At 34.3% G+C, this 22,979-nt stretch overlaps 1 protein-coding gene across 1 annotated transcript in view; it reads right to left on the reverse strand.

Moving 5' to 3' along the window:
* Positions 1–6,746: 6,746 nt before the first annotated feature.
* The window catches only part of RpL13A (ribosomal protein L13A), a 28,919-nt gene continuing 12,686 nt past the window's right edge, over positions 6,747–22,979 (reverse strand). Inside the window, exons 2-6 of the mRNA XM_089100853.1 lie at positions 15,840–15,970; positions 12,790–12,899; positions 10,985–11,130; positions 8,945–9,067; positions 6,747–6,871 (exon numbers count right to left, since the gene is read on the reverse strand). Coding sequence (XP_088956979.1) covers positions 6,788–6,871; positions 8,945–9,067; positions 10,985–11,130; positions 12,790–12,899; positions 15,840–15,970 — 594 coding nt within the window. The 3' untranslated portion in view covers positions 6,747–6,787. The remainder of the gene's footprint in view (positions 6,872–8,944; positions 9,068–10,984; positions 11,131–12,789; positions 12,900–15,839; positions 15,971–22,979) is intronic.

The raw sequence follows: 22,979 nt of genomic DNA on the forward strand, positions 1-22,979 counted from the left end.
GCCATCCTCTTGAGAAATTACGATCGACGTTATCATCCTCAAATTCCTTTGCGCCCTGTTTAAGTACGCAAAACAAGACTATTATAATTAAACATATCACATGAGTAGAGAAAATAAAGAAACGAACTATGGCTTTCAATTTTGGACTTCAAAATTTGAATGCTTCTTTTCTGCGAAAAGCAACATAAACTCTATACAAAAAGACTCGTTAAGAAACGTTATTTTACTTTAAATCACTTGTGAAAACTCCAAGACCTAATTTAAATATTGACACTCCGGAGAAAAGGTGGGTATGAAGATGCATAGTAAAACATGGGTTTTTTGTATTTAGTGTAGATTTTTAAGATTAGCAGCAATTTCTTTTTATAGGACCGAAGGCACATGTTTAATCTTGTCCATGGTATTGTTAGGCTGCCAATTATTATTGCTTTTTGATTAATTAAACTGTGTCTCGCTATACTATTTATGTTTTGCTTGTTTTACAACTGTTTTGGTGTCGCTAAATGAGGACGAGGTTTTATGTTATGACGAACATTCTAACCAAAATATCAGCTCGGTTTTACATTTTAAAAATATATCACAAACTTCAAACTTATTTTGACTGCTCTTATTGGTTTTTAAATGAATCGAGTACCGCTACATTATTTATTTTAATTGCAAGGATTTTCCAATTCCGTCAAACAAGGGCACGCCTTTGTTTTCCGCGCGAACACACCAGCACGACTGTAATGTTGTAATTACAATACAAATGTGACAGCATATTTTGACTGGGGTCCGGCTTGCCCAACCAATCCCCCCCCTCCCAATGGAAAATTCCTCCCATATTGCCACGGAGAGAGCCCAACATATAAAGAGTGGAAAAAATGAGGAATTTTGGATCAATCTACCTATATTCCAAATATACAGTATATATCGTGTAGAATATCCTACAGTATTTATTTTTAGATTTTTACTTTATTTCTTTTTTCGTGTTTCTGGGGGCTGAGTTATCACAGGGGGGTAAGATAAAGGCAAACACTGGAGCCGTGGAAAGCTTTTTAAAAATTAATATTCGAAAATAACATAAAATAAGGAATCTAATTTATCTTATCAGCATGTTCCTTTCAGATGTGGTCAACGAAGGCAAATTTACCAGTTTAGATTGAGTTTCATAGAGCAAACTTAAACAGGAGTTGAGTTCCATTGAGGGTGAGTTCGATGGAGGTTGAGCCAAGAAATAGTGACACAACCCCCTGAAACACGAAAAAAAAGAATAAAAATGTGAATATAAATACCATAGGGCACCAGGGGCTGGCAACCTTTTCTTTGGCACAGGGTCAAAATCAACCACTTTTAGTTAGTGATGTTTCCATTTTAAAACAGGCTTTTAGTGAATAACAAGAACAATTTTATCAAGAAAATGCAATGAGCTTTTTAACTTTATTTATTATCATAAAAACGAAAAAATTATGCGGGTCACCCCACGGTGACCCGTGATTTTTCCGGGGAGGGAATAAGGAATAAGGATGGCATCATTTTGACTTTACTTGCTTTTCTAATTTGACTGTGTATTGCTGTACTTTTTGGTATAAAACAAAAATGAAAGTTTTCCTTGATCTAAATAAGCCAAAACAAATTAAGATCAATGCGTCAAACTTCAAAAGCAATAAGACGTTCTAAAAATAGAATTATAACCTTCCCTTGCTTTGCCGCCAAATGATTTGGGTACATGTTAATTAAACAAAACACCCAAGAAGTGAAGTTAATCCTAATGAAACCTAACCTTTAGTTTACATAATAATAATAATTTGGGCTATATATTTTCACATTAGGGGGGCTGGGGGTTAAGTATTGGACAGCGTCCATAGCCCAACCTAACCAACACCCCCCCCCATTCCTAATGTGCAAATATATAGCCCAAGTTATACAAGTCCGATGCAATCAATCACCTATTACTTGTCTTTGTGGTTATGAAACCGGAATTCTGAGATCTAATCCAAGCGTAATTCTTAAGAGTGTTCCGTTTAATTAACAAGTACCAAAACTCTTTTATTAACTAAGCAGGAGTAAAACGTATCTTTTACTGTCAGACTAAATGGTTTAAGACTCAAATTGATAAAACTGGTAGTAAAGAAATATTCTTGGCAAATAATCACTTTCTGTCGCTTCGACGTAGTTTCGGGAAATTCGACATCATACCTGGTTTATTGTTGAATAGAATAACAGTTCTGTTGGGTTTCCCCTGTGTCAACTGGTTACCATTGCGAAGAGAAGACTTAAACAGGGGCTATAAGAACGATTCCTTACCTAAGACCTTTTCCCTATTCAAAACAATGCTTCATCTTCCATGGCTTGAGTTTCAACACCAATGTATGGACCTCAACACTCTTAGAATTATTGTAGGAATTGATACTGCTGGTTGAAACCTCTTCTAAATAAATTTACACATTCCCATAGAAACGGCAGGATTAGTTTGAAATTTTTTCCCCTCAGAACAAATGGCCGAAAATAATTAGTACGTTAGATTACAAAAATCTGGACAGATGTAGCGGAGGACGTGATTGAGGTTGACTCAGTCCAGACCTCTAAGAGTTCGCTTGTAAAACCAAGATATATAATAACTAATGTCAATTTTAGTGGTTGATGTACAGTTTCATTTAGTGTAGTTCTTTTTAGTCTTCCAGTTCAAGGTAATATTAGCTTATTATTTATGTTACTACCCATTGGGCAATTCTATGAATAGTGAAATGAACGGTAGGCTCATTAATTAGATGGGAATACTAATTTGTTCTAATAGTTTTCAGTTTATCTATGTTTGAATTTAATGTCATAAAATGTTGCCCTCTTGTTGGTTTGTTTTTTGTTTGTTCGGGCGAAAGCCCCAAAGCTTCCCCCTATTGGTAATATAACGAAATATATAAAATAACTGGAATAATGCACTTATACATACGCGGGGTACAAACTCTAATAAGTATTTTATTTGTTCCTTTTCCTTTATTTGGAAATGATGATTAATAATTTTATCACGCTTGTTTATTTTCAGACTACAGCTGATGCAAATCATCCATGTTTGGACAATTTAGCAAACTTAAGTTCCTTGGTCCACGATTAAGACACTGAATCTTCTATAGAGATTAATACTCTAACGACTGTTTCGATTCGGTCAACATTTCCTGTGCTTCATAGGGGGATTAGGAGTTTGAAACACTGACCAGAATAAAAAATAGATTAGTGATATTTCTTCGTTTAAGAGTGCAATTAAATAAATACTTTTTAGTAAGTATGAATTTTAGTCGTTTTTTTTAAGTGTGTGTGTGTGTGTGGGGGGGGGGTTAATAAATAAATGATTATGATCTCCAGGGCAAGAATAAAATAATATATTTGATAAAATTTTGTTATAAGGTCTGTAATGCCGTTTTGGAATTGTGTAGTAAACTGTTTTTTTTTTCAGCATATTTTTTGCCACCCACTCGGACCAGTATTTTATTCCTTAGAGCGGCCGTTAAACTGTAGTTGTTGTTTGTTATAATAAACTTCTCTTTCTCTCAAACATGGCTTGAGGATCTTGAGTCGTAGTGAATATATATATATATATATATATATATATATATCGGACTGATGCAGCAAAACTGGACTGAAAACGAGACCGAAATTGTCCTATTGCTCCAGAGTTCAGAAGCAAAAAACCTTCAAACATTTTGAACGCTCCTAATCTACTTAATAAAATTTTATCAGCTTATTTTTTTCTAGGTCCGATGATGAGAGTGAAAACAAATAGCACAATTCCACTCAGGAAAAGTGCTGACGTGTCGGTTAGGATAAAACTCAATTAATCGTTGCTAAGCAACAGTGTGGCATACAGTCTCTACATAAACCATTCGGAAGGCCGGAAAAATTACGCTAAATTGCACAACACCTCCAAAATTTAAATTTCCATGGAACGGGATAATTTCCTTCTCAGGCTGTGATATCTTGACGTAGTGAAGATGTCGCATTTAGTAGAGCTAAAATAGCAAAAAACGTTTGAATTCTGTAGAATTAGCTTTCCAAGACGAAACATACAAAACTCGTATTTTCTTATTGTTGTAGACACTTGTTGCATTGTATCTAAGCATCAACACTGTTTCTGTCTTTGTCTGACCTCTTTTTTGTTTTTCAAAAAAAAAAAGAGAGAAACAGATCGTCACCTGTCTCACCATTGGTCCGACCTGTTTTTTTTTTTTGTTTTTTTCAACTTGTTTTTTTTTTATTTCACGGATTGCTTGCTTTATTATCTAGCGAATAAAGGTCAGCAGACTTTCGCGCTGCTATCTAACATCGAAATGTCAGAGCGTCTGGATATCAGAAGAAAACGAAAAAAGAGAAGAAACAAGTAAAGTGTGGTCTAGTGAAGAAATAACAGCGAATGAACGATCCAGAGAGGGAAAAAATTAAGCATAAGCTTGAATTTGCATTGTTGTGAATAAACTCAGGTGATCAAAAAGGTAAGCCACCCCAGGTTTGAAGTAAGCTGAACCTAAAACTGCCTTATTAGTTCTTTCTACATTCATAAAAAAAACATTCACGATGAAGCTGCCGGAGCACTCCTCTGCAGAAGTATGTATTTTTCCGAGTGATTGATACATGAGTAGGTATCTATCTATAAGAAGACGATAGATCGATTTATCCAGGCGCGTTTTTTGCACTTTTAACACTTTTTTTTAGTATTTTTTAAAAAAAAAAAAGAAAACAACTTGAAAACACAAAAGCCATTCCAAAAATCGATGTACACAGTATGAAACATACAGGTTACCCCATTCACCTGCGAGTCCAGGGGACTTGTCGGTCATCAATACCTAAAACTCAGTCACCCACCTGGGACATTGGCTCTCAAGTTATTATTCACTTCCACCAAGTTGATTCGGAAAAACTTTCATTCGAAATTCAATCATTCGGAAAAAATGAAATAAAAGCTGTAAGTACCAAAAAATAAAAGATTCAGCTATACACTGAGACCTAACACCAATGGACTCAACAAAACTGGTTTTGCGTGTACCTTCCATTAACCAAAAAGTCCAAAATTAAACAACAATCGCATATTTTTCGTGGTTACTTATTTTGTTGTTAAAAGATGTCGCTATTCATTTTTCTATGGGAAGATAGAACGGAAATATAGTATTAAAATTGTCACTTTCCACTTTTCAAGTGACTAAAACCGTATGTCAGTATGTCGCGAACTGGTTGGATGAATTGTCAGTTTGTTTTCCATTTCATTTGAAGCTGCTATGCTTTTGTATCTGAAAGAAGTTTTTTCCTTTTATTTCCTACTCTATTGTTCTATATTTTGAGGTGACAAGAACAAAATTGTGCTGTGCCCAGGTCCTTTAGTAGGTTTTAGAATCACAAGAACCGTCGGGGTCGTATCGTATGCGCATGTGGTCGATTAAAAAAGAACTGGATTTGGGATGGTTTCAAGGCGGTTTCTTTACGCTGGTTTGGGAATTGAAGCGTATAATCTTGCCCAGTATAGATGACAGGGTGCGCCATTCTAAAAATTGGAAGATAAGCGAAAACAAAAAACAGCTGTTTTTTCAAAAAAAATAAGAAAAAGAACAGAAAGCAGTCAACATTTACCAGCCCTTTATAAATCTGTTTATTTTACTATACAAAGCAGTCAGAATTTTGACTAAATGATTTAACCTAGATTTCGGTGGAAATCTTTTTCGTTTTGTGGTTTGGTTAAATTTTATGTAAATGTTCGTTTATAAATGTTTCTCAATCCTTATATGTTTTAAAGAAGGGGAAACATAGCTATACTACAAGAAATACTGAAAAAATTACAACACTGGTTGCAAATTCAAGGTCTAAATTTGATATAAAAGTAAAAATGCAATATAATAATGCAATACATAAACGCCTTTCCGTAGTTTTTTTTGTAAAAAGCTGCTTTATCCCATAATACAGATGGAATAAATAATTTATTTTGTAGTGAGATTAAAGACACATCGATCATACATCTTTTTAATCAGAAAGCATGATAAGTTATAATGTTAGTTGAGAGCATTTCATTCCATTCGAGATTTGCAGTTTTAGTATTTGGTTATATTATTTGTAGGAAGTGACAACAGGTAGCAGGAGCTGTTGTAGGATAAGGGACGGCAACATTTTTTAGGTGGAAGGGAGGACGTTTGAGTGTCTGAAACTGTTAACAATTTAAAAAAAAAAAAAAAAATTAAACTACATGAGAATCAAACACTAGGATTACTAAGAGTTATTCTCCCCCACTCCGCAATCTCACTTTTCCAATGAGTTCTTAGAAGTCGTGCTCAAGCAATCGTATTGCCATCCTTCCCTCTCCCTTTTTTTCACTCACCCAGCCCTGGCACATATATTTTGTACTGTATACAGCATATATGTACAAATACCTGCAGTCAGAATTGTATATGCCGATTTACAACTTTACAGAACGACTAAAGTAGTGCTTTTACTTATACCCACACACAAAAAGATTAGGGGCGAGTTTTGTTCTCTGTAAGGCTGGTATAAATGATCAGTCAAGAAAATCTGAAAAACTTGGACTAAAATTTACTGGTTTTTGTGTTCTGCTTCTCTCTTTACAACACCGCCAAGCCCCCCCCCCCATCCTAGAAAACACCATTACTTGCCCCACCCTCCTTCAAAACACACATCTCTGTGCACATTTATAATATATCATATTACACTCCTTGAAAAAAAAAAAATAATCTATTGACACTTTCTGACGAGTTCAAGACTTAAGGGAAAAAAAATACTGAGAAGAATAATTTATTTAGTCTTCCCTGTAAGGAGTTTACTTGAAACCATAAGATTCAATAACTCGCTGGTAAGGTTCGATCTTCTTGGCGTAGTGCTTTTTTTCTCCTTCTTTCATTTTCTGAAAAAGAAAAAAACATATATTTGCAAAATGTTAAAAAGTTAATTTAAAACAGGTTCCATTCCGCCTAACACACAAAAAATAATAAATTTTGGTAAGTCTGACAGAATTAATGGTAATTAACAGAAATGAGTTAGTTATTAAGTACAAAATAAAATTGAGGTCAAAAAGTAAAAAAGATTTTAAACATAGAAGTAAATAGGTAAATGACAGCGATTATACTTCTTAATTCTAAATATGCCAATAAAAGTTAGTTGAATTTTACAATGTAATCATTTTAGGTCAGCAAAACCTAAGTTCTTTGTAATACGTCGCACTCAAGCAAATATTTAGGAATTAAACTTAAACAATAATGAGGCAAGGTTACCAGCTTTAGAGAGGCGTGCTATAAACAAGGCTGAACTTTAAGACTTATTCCAGATTACCCTAAAAATAGCTTTGTAATTCTTCTTTGTTATACTTACTATGCTTGGCATTTTGATCATTTACCGGCTACCACACAAAGCCAGTCACCAGATCGGTTTGCCAGGCTTAGGTGTCACTCCATGGCAACCAACTAACATGACCAAGGCAAGGGGCGAAGTCCGAAAAAGGCCACTTTTAGAAGAAAGAAAGCTGACTCAGTGGATAACATCTCAATTTTACTGCCACAAAATTCATGGACATTAAGAGAAGGACAAACCCATATAAACCAAACAACCGAAACATTCTAGTTTCAGAGACCTTAGGAAACCTTCGACTCGAAAATAATCTCATGAACAACAAATTTATTTTATTTTCTAATAATTTTTACCACAAAATTTACACGACCAGGCTGCTATTTGCTACTGGTGACCATTTACCTAGACTTTCTCCCTATAGTTTTCTTTGTTGATCTTTCTTTTAAAGGAATCAACAGGCAGGCTTTCAGGAATAATCCAAGACACTCAAGATATCTTAAAAAAAGAACCTAACATGCTATAAAATCTCGAAACTACAAAACTGCAATCCACCGCCTTGAATAACTACAGTATTAAGCCAGAGAACAGAGCAGATTAATTAATTTGCCCAAAAAAGGAAAGAAAACTTTGAGTTCATTTTAGTATTTAAAACTTACAAACAAAGAATAAAAAAGAAAAAACAATATTACATTTTATCCTCAAATACTTTTGTCATTTATTCTATAAGTCATCCTCATGAAATAAGGAGTAAATCGAAACCCTAGCGACAAAAATCCTATGAATTTATTTTCCGAATAGCCCAGTATCTCGACTAGGTCTAAGCCTGGTTACCCCAATCAATTTTTCCATAGCTTTTTATATATGACAGGTGGTAAAAGATGTTTCCCTGAGAAGACTGAAGCTGATTAAACAAAAAAGAAAAAAGAACATGAGAACTATTTAAGGTAAAAAAAAGAAAAAAAAATGGAGGACGAGATTTTGATTTGTCAGTATAATCAATACCAGAACCTGGGACCTAACATAGTTCTGCTTGTCGGTATGTTTCCGGAAAGAGGCTGGAGAAGAGAGTAACAAATCCAGATTTGGGGACCGACTTTAGAAGGTATGAGTATAATTTCAAAATTTTAAATATAATGACCGATAATAAGTCATAACAAACAAATGAAATCTTGCCATAAATTCGACATGCATGTTTTTCTTTTCAAGGATTGGGAGAATAATTGGTATTTTATGGTCACGTCAATTCAAATCCAATAAATGAAAATAATAATGGAGTTAGTTCTACTCCTTGTCTTTTATAAAACATTATTCTACAATAACATTAGGATAACTTTTGGAATTATCTTCTTTATATAATAAGAAATCGGAGAAAATATAACAAATTCCGGATTAAATATCAGGCAGATTAATGCATAGGTGGCAGAATTATAGTAACAGGAATAAGTAACATATCTATTTTTATTTTTTATACATATTGCTCTAAATCCTGTTATCCCTTTCCTTTTTTCAATCCTGCTTTATGCAGTACTATTCCTCCTCTCTGGCTTTTTTTTGTCATGCTATTGCTTTTTTGTAGGCTTATAAATCTTAATACAGTTTCAGACTGGGAATCCAAATCAGAAAATAGGCTTACCATTATATTTTTCTTATTTCGGTAAGCAACGGCGGCTTTCACTTTTCTCTTGGCCTCAAGCGTGGCCGTAACATTCTGGTATTTCCAGCCAACCTCATGAGACAATCTTCCAACTTTGCAGTACTACAACAACAACAAAAAGAAAATGTTAAAAGAACAAACTAGCTAGGGCAATAAACAATAATGAAAATCCAGCTCCTTAGATTTTACAAGGTCATTAATCGCTATTCAAAGATTGTCAAGATTTGACTAAACCATCTATAATAACAAAATAGTTATATAGTTTCAATAGTCAAAAAGGAATTGAAATAGCAAAAGATCTACTTCCTTTATTTATGTTACATCAATCATGGACTCGAATGAGGGAGTACAGCTACATGATTGTCCAACATTAAGAGAAAAACACGCGCATACCCATACAATAGGCCCAGAACAGCCTGGGCCAGTTCTGTGCATGATTTAATAAATGCAAATTAGAACAACTCGTAAGTAGAGTCTATACTCATAAACAGTCTAAAGAAATGGTCGATAGATAGTCTAATAGAAAAAGTATGTAGCATGAAATCTATACTCTTAAAATAAGTCTATAGGAAATCTATTAAAAAAAGAAAGAAAAAAAACACCAAAAACCGGAAAAATATGTTATAAATCGGGCTCATCCTTAGAGCACTAGCCTATATGGGTTTGCACAACTTTTTTCAGCAAAAATTATTGACTATAGCCAAAAACAGCCAGAAGGTTTGCCTTAGTTGTTTGAAAAAAAATGTTAAAATTATCAAAGCTTGAAGTCTACCTAACATAATTCTATGGTCATACCTAAATGCATGGGAAAGGAACTATTAAACATACCAAACTGAAACAGAATTACTCGACTATAAGCTATAAATTTTTTTATTTTTCGTTGAATTAAGAATCGTTCCAGAGGAAAAATTATGGAACCTATTTTCGATTTCTAATAAAATTATAATAACATAAGATTCAGCTTTTCATTCTAGGCATAACAATATCTAATATTCAAAAAAATGTCGAACATTAAAATGAGCATTCATAAATTGGTTGGTACAATATTGATTCAAATAATCTTGAAGAAATCCAGATTACTCTCTGCTAACTGAGACCTATTTTTGTGTTCTGGTTTTCTGACTAAGACGAGAAAAAAAAGAGATGGATTATGAGTATTCCCTAGCTACAAGAAAACTTCTCACTAACTACGGAAGACATCGCAATTATTTTATGTTTGTTATAAAAATTGAGCAGATTTGCAAATGGCATCTACCAGCCAACAAATTTTTGAATAACAAGTATATTTACTACACTATCTGGTTCGTGGGGCTAATTCTGCAGATAGTTACTCCATCATAAATATGGGCCAAAAATCGCTAATTTCAGCTAACTGTGTATATATATAAAGTTCAGCTAATTGTTGATATTGTGAATAATAATTTTGTTTTACCACATCAATATTTTAAAATTTCCACTCTACTTCTTATTTTGCAACTGAAGAAGGCTATCAAAGGCAAGACCGAGCCGCCACCTATTTTTGACGGCTCTACATTGTTTGTACTTTCAATGATCGTTTGTGTCACAAACTTCCTTTTTGTATTAGATAATTGGGGCTAATGAGACTTTGAAAAAGATCTGGACTCGAACCCTTTCCCATCATAACACTGGCCTTAATCAACTCGACCATAATAAGGGACCCTGACGTCTTGTAATTTATTAGCGCATGCATTATACTGCTTAAGATTAAATTTTCTAACTGGAACGGCTTCTTTTCTAACAAGTCTTGTATTTAATAGGCCTATGCTCCATAAAAAGAATGCAGAAATTTAAGTCAAAAGATTGACTTTATTATTCCAGATCAAAGAACGCCACTGTCTAAGAAAAATTAATACAACCTTCAAATTATTGTTCTGATTACCCTTTCATTCCCTTTCTGTGCAAGAAAAGCAGCGTAAAAACGAAGAATTAGGAACTAGCCTATAAGGAACTTTGGCCAACGGAAGTGCATAAAACTTCACTGCGAGAAGAAAAACGTACCTTTCTACCTGGTTTAAGTGCAACGGCTCTAAGAGCACGAGGCGCAATTTGTTTAGTCATCCTCTGATATTTTGGTGGAACACCTTCATAGGCACGGAGACGTTTCATTGCTTGACGACCCCGGGTGGTTTTGTATGGAATCATACCTAAAAAAAAGAAAAGAAAAAGAATCAATACTACGGATCACAGTAGGTTTGCAGTTAACTATATGACAGAGCTTCAGACAGTGGAACATAGTAATAATCATATATCGATCATAGAGCTGGGTTTTTCATCATGTCAAAAACTGGAACTATTCAAAGAAATAGAAATGTTTACAGAAATAGCAATTCATTAATAACATCGTTCATAAAGCCACCTCCAATGACGCGCTGAAAGATCATTTTACAGAAGCATCAGTCTTCTGTAAGTGTCACAATTTTATCTAGAATATTCAGCTTGTATTAGTAGCTCTCATAACTTAAGATACCACACTTCTAATCAACTTCTTCAAATCTTCGTATCAATTCAGCTCTGCTTTATGGCTAAGACAACACTTGAGGGGGAAATAAGACCATCACCAACTCTGGGAGTTATCCTTTGAGAAGATCACACAAACAACTTGAAGCTAATATTTGAAAACCAATTAATTCGACATGAACATGAAAGTTATTGTGCAGATGCAAGTATCCGGACATGGTATCCCCCCCCCCAAAAAAAAAACATGATTATTTCACAAAAATACTAGATATTTTGGTCACATATGCACTGGCCAAAATATCTAGTAATTTTGTGAAATGTATCACTGTCTATTAAAAGGATTTTATCCCTATTTGAATTTTATTTATCATCATGGAAAGACAGTGTGGTCTCCAAAATTATCTAAAATATTCTTTAGGGGTCCTACAACACTTCAACACCCTTTTTTCCAGAGCGTATGCCATAAGGTACGTCCAAATACTATGGCTATAATAACGTAGTATAAATGTATCTAAAGGTTGTGCTCCCTTATTACTCCCCATAAGATTGGTTCATCCCCCCTTCCTTAAAAAAAAATGGAATATATAATAAGATTTTAATCACAAGAAAAATTACAAGATCAACAAAACTTTTGGTTACACAAAGGCCAAAGACAAAAACCGTTGGCCTTTGTTGAAAACCACTTCCCCAATTACAATCAAATTATTTTTGTATCAAACTATTTTGGGTACGGCGTTAGTTGAAGCATGATGCAGCAAGAAAACCCTGGAAACTAGAAATATTTCCAAAATAGTGAAAATAACAGCAACACACCAATTACAAATGCAGATTTCATTTAAGGAACATCAATGCCCCAAGCTGAACTACAATTACATGTTGATAATGAGCCAAGATTTATGAATGATACGTCTGCTTCAATAATTTAACGTCCTACTTGTGCTAGAGAAGCTCTAAATCTTTACTCTGATTGGCCTTTACACTTGAAAGTTTAAAATGCCCAACTTACGCGGGATACATTATTACCGCCGTAGTTATGCGTGATCTTGTTTTGATCTACGAATATGACTAACATGGCTTGAAAGTAAGGCTTTTTTGGATTCTTTCTCTTTTTCTTCTATACATCAGGGTATATTTAAAGCTGTATTTTTTTTTTTACTAGTCTTTTGTTCTCATCTTTTATTCATTTTTCTCTTCATGTCCTATTTTATAACTTGTTCCTAAATAACATAAGAATTACATTATGCCCTTTTCGGAGTTTTTAGATTAATTCATTATGGTTAACATTAGCAGAATTGAATTATTTATTTTAATCTTTATCAGATAAATTCATAGTAGATAATACTAACCTCTGACTGCCCTCTCAAAGATTTTAGATGGGGCTCTGTGATGGAAGGGACCTCTGGCAGGATTTACGTTACATCTTTTCTTCAAAAAACGGAGATACTTCAGCTTTGCTCTGTAAGCAAACAAAGTTTTAAGAATTTATTCAGCACTTAACAGTAAAAAGGCAGAATGTTACGGAAATATCAGCAATTGGAACTTAGTAATAATCATATATCGATCATAGAGCTGGGTTTTTCATTATAAAAAATTAACTGCAACTACCTTTAGGGAACCAATCTCCACCCCCCCCCCCCCTGCTATGAGCAATCGTGAGAAACTGACTCTTTATCTGGATAAAAAAATGTTTCAAATAAAAAATTTTGATACAGATTTATAAGAAAAAAATGTAGTTACTCGACTAAAATGCCCCATTAAAATCTCCTATAGTGCTTCATATCAAGTGTAAACATTATCAGTTTGCTGATAAAAAGAAAAAGACCCCGCAGCTCTAACAAATAGCAGTCAACCTTAAAAAAACACCAGCAAACCCCTTTTCAAAAATGAATAGCTTCAAAAAACAAAAATAAGGAGAAAAATAATAGAATTTTATAATGTTCTTGCTTAGGTTTATTATCAAAATTGTTTGTTTCCACATCCTTGTCATTTCCAGCCATACTTTTGCTTATACAATTTCAGTACCATCTCTTACTTCTTAGTAGAGGTCCCTTCTCTTATTTCCAATATTTCTTGTTTCTAAAAACCAGAGTTGCTTGTTTCTTGAATCTGTGCTGAGAGCCTACCAGCTGGTCTTGGAGACTGTAGAAACATATACTCACTTGCTTGCACTTGAGACACAACACACGACTGTTCAGCCTAACTCATTACAAAGAATATGCTTGGCCATATTCTGCCCCTACCTTAGGTCTTCTGTTTGGGGCAAATGACTTCCGACCATGTTTTGTCCCATTTGTGTCCGTGCTTCCACAATCCCCCAAAAGGCTCGAAGTATTCCTTCATTGTGACATGGCAAGATTGAGCTTAACCTCCCTGCTGTTCTTCTATTTTGAAGGAGACTTAGATTCAAGGGACACCAAACCGACGTATATCTATGTGTTGAATATATAAATTACGAAATTTTTTATTATTTAAAGACCAAATACAAAAAACACTGACCTTCATTGAAACCCACTTCCTCAATTGCATTCCTGGGTCAGCTTCTGACCAGTCAAGGAGAAATAACAGATCCAAGAACCCTTTGAAACCCTAGATTTACCACTCTATCTGGTCTAATTCCTTACAGCACACAGTTAAACCCCCCAGAGACTCTTTTAAGACTGCAATTTACTGATGACACCTTTTTACAGCTCACTTCATTGAAGACATGTAATAGAAGATTAAGGAGCCAGCTTCATGAGCCTCCCAAACAGGTCTGCAGATCAAAGTGAGCAAGACCAAGTGCCATTTTCACTGCCATCAAATGCCATTATTGCTTTGCCTACAGCAGGTTTTTAAACTTACGTAAAGAGAAATTAAGGAAGTCAGCAAATTCAAATACCTGAGTGATAAACTAACACAGAATGGTAGTTGCAATACAGGTCATGCTTCGAATTGCATATACAGGTGCAATATTCTCTATAAAATAACATTTGGAGATGTAGCAAGTATTTGCTGATGCTGAAGCGGGGTCTATTCAATAGCAATGTAATCTGTGTACTGACCTTTGGATGCAAACCTTGGAGTCAGTCTGAATCTGTACAGGAAAGTTTGCTTTGATTTGAGAACAATTGCCGGCAAATAATTATTGTGACTAGTCATGTTGACAGATTACATAACAACCAGATCAGGTCCCTTGCCAAGCAACCACAAGTAGCTAAGAGAGTCTGGGTAAGAAGGTAGCAGTACTTGGGTCACATGACTCAAATGAGACAATGGTACCCTCCCTATGATGCTTAGTGCTGGACTCTGCTGGCCCTCTGGAAGAGTTTTACACAACGAATAACAATTAGTTGCTCACTTGAAGATGAAGGTACTGTGGTCCTTGGTTTGGGATTGCCCAATGTAGAGGTCAACCATTGCTGCCCTATACTCCACTTTGTGTAAGAGGAACTAAGTCTAAGAATGTTTGCCCTTTAAAGTGCTAAAGAAAAAACAAAACAACATGAAGAATTAAATTAACAAGAAACAGGCAAATTCACAAAATTTAATGGGGGCAAGAAAAGATAATAGTACCCTGCAAAAAAAACACCATGTCCAGTAACCATGTTTCATCCAAATGTACTAGAACCATACCATAAACCTCTTTAACATACCAAATATGCAAACAGTATTAATATTAGAGAGGCCCAGAATCCAAAAAACCTTGCAATTTATTTTGTATTTTAATTCTATCTCTTTCTTAAGGTTAACTCTCAAAGAAAGTGATTAATAATCTCTCAAGACTTTCTATTGTCAACAATAAAAAGATCAACAACAATACAAGATCAACTCAACCAAAAGTTGAACAAACTGTTTTCATTAGCTTGAAATACAAACAGATTCAATTTACAATAAGCAGAGTTAAACTAATTTATGATGAAGAGAAATCCCTAAAATTTGAAAACACCTATGCAATCAGTAAAAAAAGAGGGCAACAGAGATTTAACAACTTGGGAAAATAAATCCTGCCATTTTATGAAGTAATTTTTTTTTCAAATTTCCTCCATATTATTGGCAATGGGAAAAGAATTACAAAATATATATTTTACCCTGCAATTACTCTGCTGGCAGAGCTTACTTGTAGTTTAGTACACATTAAAAATGATCAGCTATTTATCACTCTTTGGAGGCTAGACTAATATTGGATGAAGATACATCAATGACAACATATTAACAAACTTAAATTTGTTATGTAAAGTAACCCAAGCTCCCTTGCTTTAGTTTATCTACTTTTAAAATACTGTCTAGTCAATAAGTTGTGACTATCAATGTGCGATTTATTTTCTATTTGTTTTAACAATTCTTGGATAAGAATTCTTAACCTTAAATTAAATGGTCAAACCCAAAGCAGGTCAGGGACATTATAGTGAAATCTTACCTATAAAAAGTTCCTGAAATGTTAATCTCTTCAGCCCTTAAAACAATAACCTTGTTTCCATTGAGAAGAGATTTTGCTACAACAGTAGAAAGTCTACCCATAAGATGCCCACTGGCATCAATGATAATTGGCTGCAAAAAAAAGAAACATACAAATAATTGATAGAAATATTTCTAGCTTCAATAAGAAAAAATTATGTTATTATATTTCTGATGATTAAAAATGAAAAAAATAATACTAATAAGTAGGTGTGCCAAAGTTCCAAAGCTGCCAGTAGCAGAATTCCAAAAGCTACCAGACTTTAGCTGCACAACTTGTGTTTTGACAACCTGGCTTTGAGCAAAAATTATTTCAGACACAGATATCAGGCAGCAGAGTAAGAAATAAAGACCAACTGTTAAAAAAAAAGTTCTTAAAATAATACCATCTGAAAACCAACGACTTGAAAAGCTAATCTGTTACTGTAAAGTGACCAGTGTTACCACCCTGGCCTAGAAGAATTTACTAAATCTGAGAGGAAAAATTTACTAAATCACATCTGTTTTTACTAAATGCTCAAAAAAAATTTTTGGCACTGGCGGCTACTGCTGAACGCACACCATCAACCATTGAATTTTACTATAGGAGGATAATCAATAGGATTTCCATCATCTTTTTTCTTCTTTTTTTCTCTTTTCATCTTTTCTTTTGTTTTCATAGTATGATTGAAAATTCTGGAAACCTATAAGTTCAAAAATCCTTTTTTTTTTATTATTCGGATGTACTACTGGATAGACTTCATATTCCAGATGCAGTACATCCAAGACGTCAAACAACAGTCTGGAATCTTGGATTCTGGAAATCCTGTTGGTGAAGCCTGGCTTTAAATTTATGAATGGTCTTCAGGTCATAAAATCCAGATATACTGAAGAATTCAAAAAGCAATTCAGGCAATGTAGTGTTTAGAAACTGAGGTGCGTTTGAAAGTGACAGCTTTTGAAATTTGTCCCCCAGTTTCCGTTTTTAGGGTTGAAATCTAAACCCTTCAATCTTGCATTTTTAAGAGGAAATTTGCCACTCTTAAATATGGTGACTCTGAGGTTAGAAATAGGTTACTGAAGATTATGAATATGATTTTTGAAAAAGGGGAAGTGCCTAACGATTTTAGGAAAACCTTAATTAAGGCGCTTTATAAGAAAGTTGATAAAAGTGAGTGTGGTAATTATCAAGGCATTATCAAGGCTTTTTTTGAATTTAATGTTAGGTTATGGGATGCATCCTGCTGTAAATATTTGTACTAGAGTGACGGAGTCATCTTCATCTCTAATTGATAATGTATTTTTGAATGTTCCCCATGATTCGTCAAGTGTTGTGTTAAATGATGTTTCGGATCACTTTGGTTTGGCTATATTAGTTCTGGGTATATTTAAGAATATTAATATTAATTGTGATGCTCGCCCTAAGCCTAAGAAATTATTAGTTGATTCAAATACTATTTCAAGATTTAAGCTTAGGATAGACCAGCTAGACTTTAAATTTTTACAAGAAGAATTAGATTTAAATTTGAAGTTTGAGCTTTGGTATGGTAAGATTAAGGATACGTTTTTGGAATGTTGTGAAGTGTCAGGAATACAGAAGAGAAGGGTGTCTCCGAATAAACCTTGGATTACAAAGAGTTTGTTACAGTCAATTAATAGAAGACTTTTTTTATATAAGTTGTCAACAAGGAGCAATGATCCTCATGATAAAGTAATATATAGAGTTTATAATAGTAGGTTAAATGCTGCACTCCGACTGGCTAAGGTAGAATATTATAAGGTTAAATTTAAAAAAGTTGAGGGTAACCCGAGTAAGACTTGGAAATTGATTAAGTCGGTGACTTGCCCTGGTAGCGTCTTGATCCGCCCAGATAATATGGGAATGAATAATAATGTTGCAGATGGGATGTGTAATCACTTCGCTACTATTGGGCAGCGTGTGTCATCATCGGTGCCAGTATTTGATCAAGATGGAGATTTTCGTCAGTTCCTACCTGAAGATTGTGATGTGTCTGCGTACCTTAAATCTGTATCTATTGATGAATTATTTGATGTTATAAATAATATGAAAAATGGTGCATCAGGAGGCGATTTTATTTCGTTGAAGGTTTTGAGGTCGATATTACCTGTTATATCTAGTCATTTTTTAGGACTGATAAATAATTGTTTAAAAGCTGGAATATTTCCCGAGTGTCTAAAGTGCGCGAATGTTATCCCGATATTTAAAGGAGGGGATAATAAATGTTTTAGTGATTATAGACTGATTTCTTTACTGCCATTTATTTCTAGAGTGTTTCAAAAGTTGATTCATAGTAGGATGGTAAGTTTTTTCGAAAACAGAAAATTTTTTAGTTCTAGTCAGTTTGGGTTTAGGAGTTATCATTCTACAGAGCATGGAGTTTTGTTTTTAACAACTTTTATTAATGATGCTTTAGACAAGGGTCTGAAGATAGCTTCGATATTTTTGGATATTACTAAAGCATTTGACTATGTTGATCATGATATACTAGTTCAAAAGCTATATAGTAGTGGTATACGTGGTGATTTTTTAAATGTGATAGTTAGTTTTCTTAGTGGAAGGACTCAGTGTGTCGTGATGGATGGAGTTACGTCTAACATTGAATATATTTCGATTGGAGTACCTCAGGGTTCCGTTTTGGGACCTTTGTTGTTTTTGGTTGATATAAATGACCTTTGTAGAGCTTCAAGTAATGTGTCTTGTTCTTTAGACCTTGATAATTACGGTACTAAAGGAATTCTACCATGTTTTGCTGACGATGCCCATTTCACTGTAGCGGCTAGAACTGAAAATGAGCTGATGACTATGTTGAAACAAGGTATTTCTTCGATTGAAAAGTGGATGCGAGTAAATAAATTGAAACTGAATCATAATAAGTCGAATTTTTTGATTTATGGTAGAATTACTGGACATTATCCATGGATTAATAATACAGAAGTAGGGCACCATACTATTGTAAGATCTACTAGTACTAGATACCTTGGTGTTATAATTGATGAAAGCCTTAGTTTTAAAGACCATATTGCATCTGTTAACAGCAAACTGTCTCGTAATATTGGTATTATGCGCAAACTTAGGTATCTTTTTCCGTGTGAAATTCTGAGAATGTTGTATTTTTCTATGGTTCACCCATATCTCATTTACTGTTGTATGGTTTGGTCGAAAACATTCGTAACTCACCTTCATCCGCTCTGCGTAACACAGAATATGGCAATTAAAGTTCTTTATGGTAATCAAATTGACCTATCTGTATCGGTGAGGCATCTTTACAGCGAGTATAAAATTCTACCGTTGGCAGGAATATGTGCATTCTATAATGCTCTGTTTATGTTTAAATATTTAGCTTCGGAGTTACCATCATGTTTTTCAGGAATGTTTAGTCTTGCGTCTACTACTCACGATCATTTGACACGATCTTCTCAGTTGGTGCGAAGACCAGCTATGGTCACGTCTAGGTCTAGGTTTTCAATTCGCCATGTTGTTCCGTTAGTTTGGGAGAGTTTGCCAGAGGATTTGAGGAATGATGGGGGTTTGCAGGATTTTCGTAAGTCGCTAAAGAACCATTGTTTTGATGTGTATATTTTGAATGGATTATTCCACGCCACTTAAGTTTTGTTTTTGAGGAGGGCTTAGTTGCAGCTGAATATGATTATAGTTATTATAATTTTGTTGGGTGTTGTTTGGAGGTTCGTTGGTTTTCGGGTCCGGTAAGTTGAGCTCTAATTTCTTTTTTTTTTTTTCTCTCTATTTCTTTTTTTTTTGTTTTTGTTTTCTTTTTTTTTCTTTTTTTTCTGTCTTTTTTTTGGTTTCTTGGTTTTTTGATTTATTAGGAGGGTTTTCTCCCGCACAAGCATTGCTTCATGGAATCGATGATATATATATTTTTTTTTTAAATAAACCCAATGTTACTTAGTCTGGTCTCTGTAGGTAGTAAATTACTTAGTAATATGATACTTTTTAGACTGAGATATGCCATAGACAAAGTTTTTAAAGACGAACAGTGCAGTTTTAGAAAAGGTAGAGGACGTGTCAACCAAATTTTCACTCTTAGGTTAGTAATTGAGAAGTGCCTGAGTTATCAAACACCTTTGGTCCTCAGTTTTATAGATTATGAGCAAGCTTTCGATTCTGTTGATAGAAGAGCTTTACTAAAGGCTTTATCTTTGTATGGTATGCCAGACAAATACATTAAAATGATTAGTACTATAAACGAAAATAACACTGCTGCGGTTAAGGTAGGAAATGAAGTTAGCAGCTGGTTTTGTATTAAATCAGGAGTTAAGCAGGGTTGTGTTCTATCCCCCTTTATATGGATTATTTTGTCTTAAGGAGCACAGGAAAGGCAATGGGAGACCCGGGAATCAAATGGGGAGGAAAAAGTGTCCTGGACTTAGATTATGCTGATGATTTAAGCATCCTAGATGAAAGTGGGTGGTAGAATAGGTTGGAAAATTAATGTCTAGAAGACTAAGTCACTAAGGCTAGGAACAAGTGAAGATGAAAAGATGATGTTGGGTAATGAAAAGATTGATCAGGTGGGCGGCTTCACTTACCTTGGTAGTATTATTAGTAAAGATGGTGGGAGCAGTGAAGATGTTAAAAGTATAATAGCCAAGGCCCAGGGTGTTTATTCACAGTTAAAAAGTTTGGAAGAATAGGAAGATAAATCTACAAACCAAGATTAGAATATTAGAAGCTACAGCAATGACAGTGGTCAAATATGGCTCTAAAGTATGGACTCTCTGAAAAGTGGATGAAGATTTGCTAGATGTTTTCCAGAGAAATTGCTGAAGGATTGTTCTGGGTACCCAGCTGACTGACCACATTTCAAACAATAGGCTATACAAAAAATGTGGTTTGATACTGCTTTCTAGGGCTATAAGGAAAGAAAGGTTGAGGTGGATAGGGCACATTGTACGGATAAAGGATTATAGATTTCCAAAGATTGTTCTTTTCGGCCAACTGTCTAGGGCTAAATAGAAAGCAGGTTGTCCTTGTCTGGGGTGGGAGGACATCATAAAGAAAAATTTAAAGGAAATGGGAACTTTGTGGGTGGGTGTTAAAAGGGAGGCTTTGAATAGATTGGGATGGAGGAGGAGCGTGCATAGCTGTGTTGGCCTCAGGTGGCTTGGTGCAGCTATGAGTTGTTAGTAGTAGTAGTAGTAATTGGGCTAGTCTTTAAATAAGGGATAAGTTGCTTACAAAGATTTCTGGCATATTTTAAAGGAATTATTTTAGGATTTTTTTTAACTGATTTTTTCTGGATTCTCGCTCGTTCATATTCAAGGGAATCAAAAACCAATACAATCTATGTCACTTCAAAATTCAAAACGGAAATGACGTAATCGGCTACCAGTTTAGTTGTAAAAATATGTAAATTAAAAAGTGCACCTCAAATTGGACTAGGGTTGCCAAGAAAAAGAAAACTTATATAACATGCAATAATAAGTTTTAAAAAATAACATTGTGTCAATAGTCTCCAGGTCAGGCAAATCATACAAATTGAAAAGTAAGAAGAAAAATATTTAGTCCCAATTAAAAAAAAGTTGCACTTAAAAGGCATTAATTGTCCTTGGTCTCATCTGAATTTAAAGTATCTACTAGGTGTCAAATTCTGACTGAAGGGATCTACTTGTTTCCATTTCTTGATAGCCCAAGTCAAATTGCTGGGGATCACCCAGCCATGTACTCCACTTGACAACCTGAGAACAAGTTGTTTTGTTTTCATCAGGGACAAAACACTCAAGACATTTAGCCTATTCTGGTTTTTAGTTTTGATGACCGACAAGATCAAGAACTGTCTCTCTGCTCCAGCACTTGAATGGGGCAAGCTGCAGTCAGATATAACTTGGGCAAGTATGGAAAAAGTTTGTTTCCAGCAGCATCTTTAAAAAGGGACAAGGCTAACTAACAAACATAGCAGCTGTTATGAGAGTCTGGGAAAATTAATTAAGCCAGCATACCAGTCCTGAATTTAAATAGTTTGCCTTTCAAAACAAGTATCAAGAAAAGCCAAGAAAAAAATAGATTTTTAAGCACTAGGGTTGATGCAAAATCACAAAAATCAGAGCAATAGTAGTCATAATATCTAACGTAATCAAAATCAGATTTTGCAATGAATGGACCCAATTTTTTTTCCTTTGAATTCATGGAAAATAACAAAAGTTTTGTTTACTACAAATCATGACTTTTTACTAGATTTTATTATATTTACTAGATCCTCTAAATTTACTAGATCTAGTAAAATCCTACTGACGGTGGCAACCTTGAAAGTGACTTGAACCCAAATCCTTTGAGTTTAAAAGAGAGCCCTGCAGCCACTGTGCTATGATAACTGTTAATTCAGAATGTGTGATTAACATTGGAACAATAGAGAAAAACCAAAAACTGATTTCACTTTTTCTGCAGATAGTCTTTAAAATTCCTCAATTTCAGCATAGATTATGCAAAGTTGATGTTTCTAAAAACTTCAAATTATTGCAGTTTTCCATAGCATAGTATTTTGTTAAGATTTTCTAAATATTTACAATCTCTATTTTTACTGTAGTGCTATTTCCTTCAATTGCATATATTGCTCATTGGTCTTTACTGATTTACTATAATAAACACACAGGAAAAACCCTCTGACTTTTTCCTAGTTGGAATAGTAAAAGGCAAACCTCAAGGATTCAGTCAGCAAAGTAAGTCAAACATGGCACCATACCCCATAGAGAAAACTTTTCAAAATATACTTCTATTATATTACCTAATCAAATGATAAGTGCATAACGATTTATTTTAAGATTTCAATTACTGTGGGCAGGTGTGCAAAAAGTTCCAAAGCTGCCAGTAGCAGAATTCCAAAAGCTGCTGACACTTTGGCAGCACATTTTGTGTTTTGACAGCTTAGCAGTGAGCCAAAATTATTTTTGTGTAAAAGTTGCAGAAAAGTAACAAATGTAACTTAGTATAGCTTGCAGTAAGAAATATAACTAGTTTTCAGAATCACAATTACGGTAACAATGTAAACTAATTCAGTGGCAAGCCAATGACTAGCCATTAATATCATTCTCCATAATTTTATATGTACAATTTTTTCAAAAGTAATGTCTCATATTTACTCTA

The sequence above is a fragment of the Artemia sp. Qi Xiang Cuo genome, chromosome 2, assembly GCF_049724085.1.
Source record: "Artemia sp. Qi Xiang Cuo chromosome 2, ASM4972408v1, whole genome shotgun sequence".
Lineage (NCBI taxonomy): Eukaryota > Metazoa > Arthropoda > Branchiopoda > Anostraca > Artemiidae > Artemia > Artemia sp. Qi Xiang Cuo.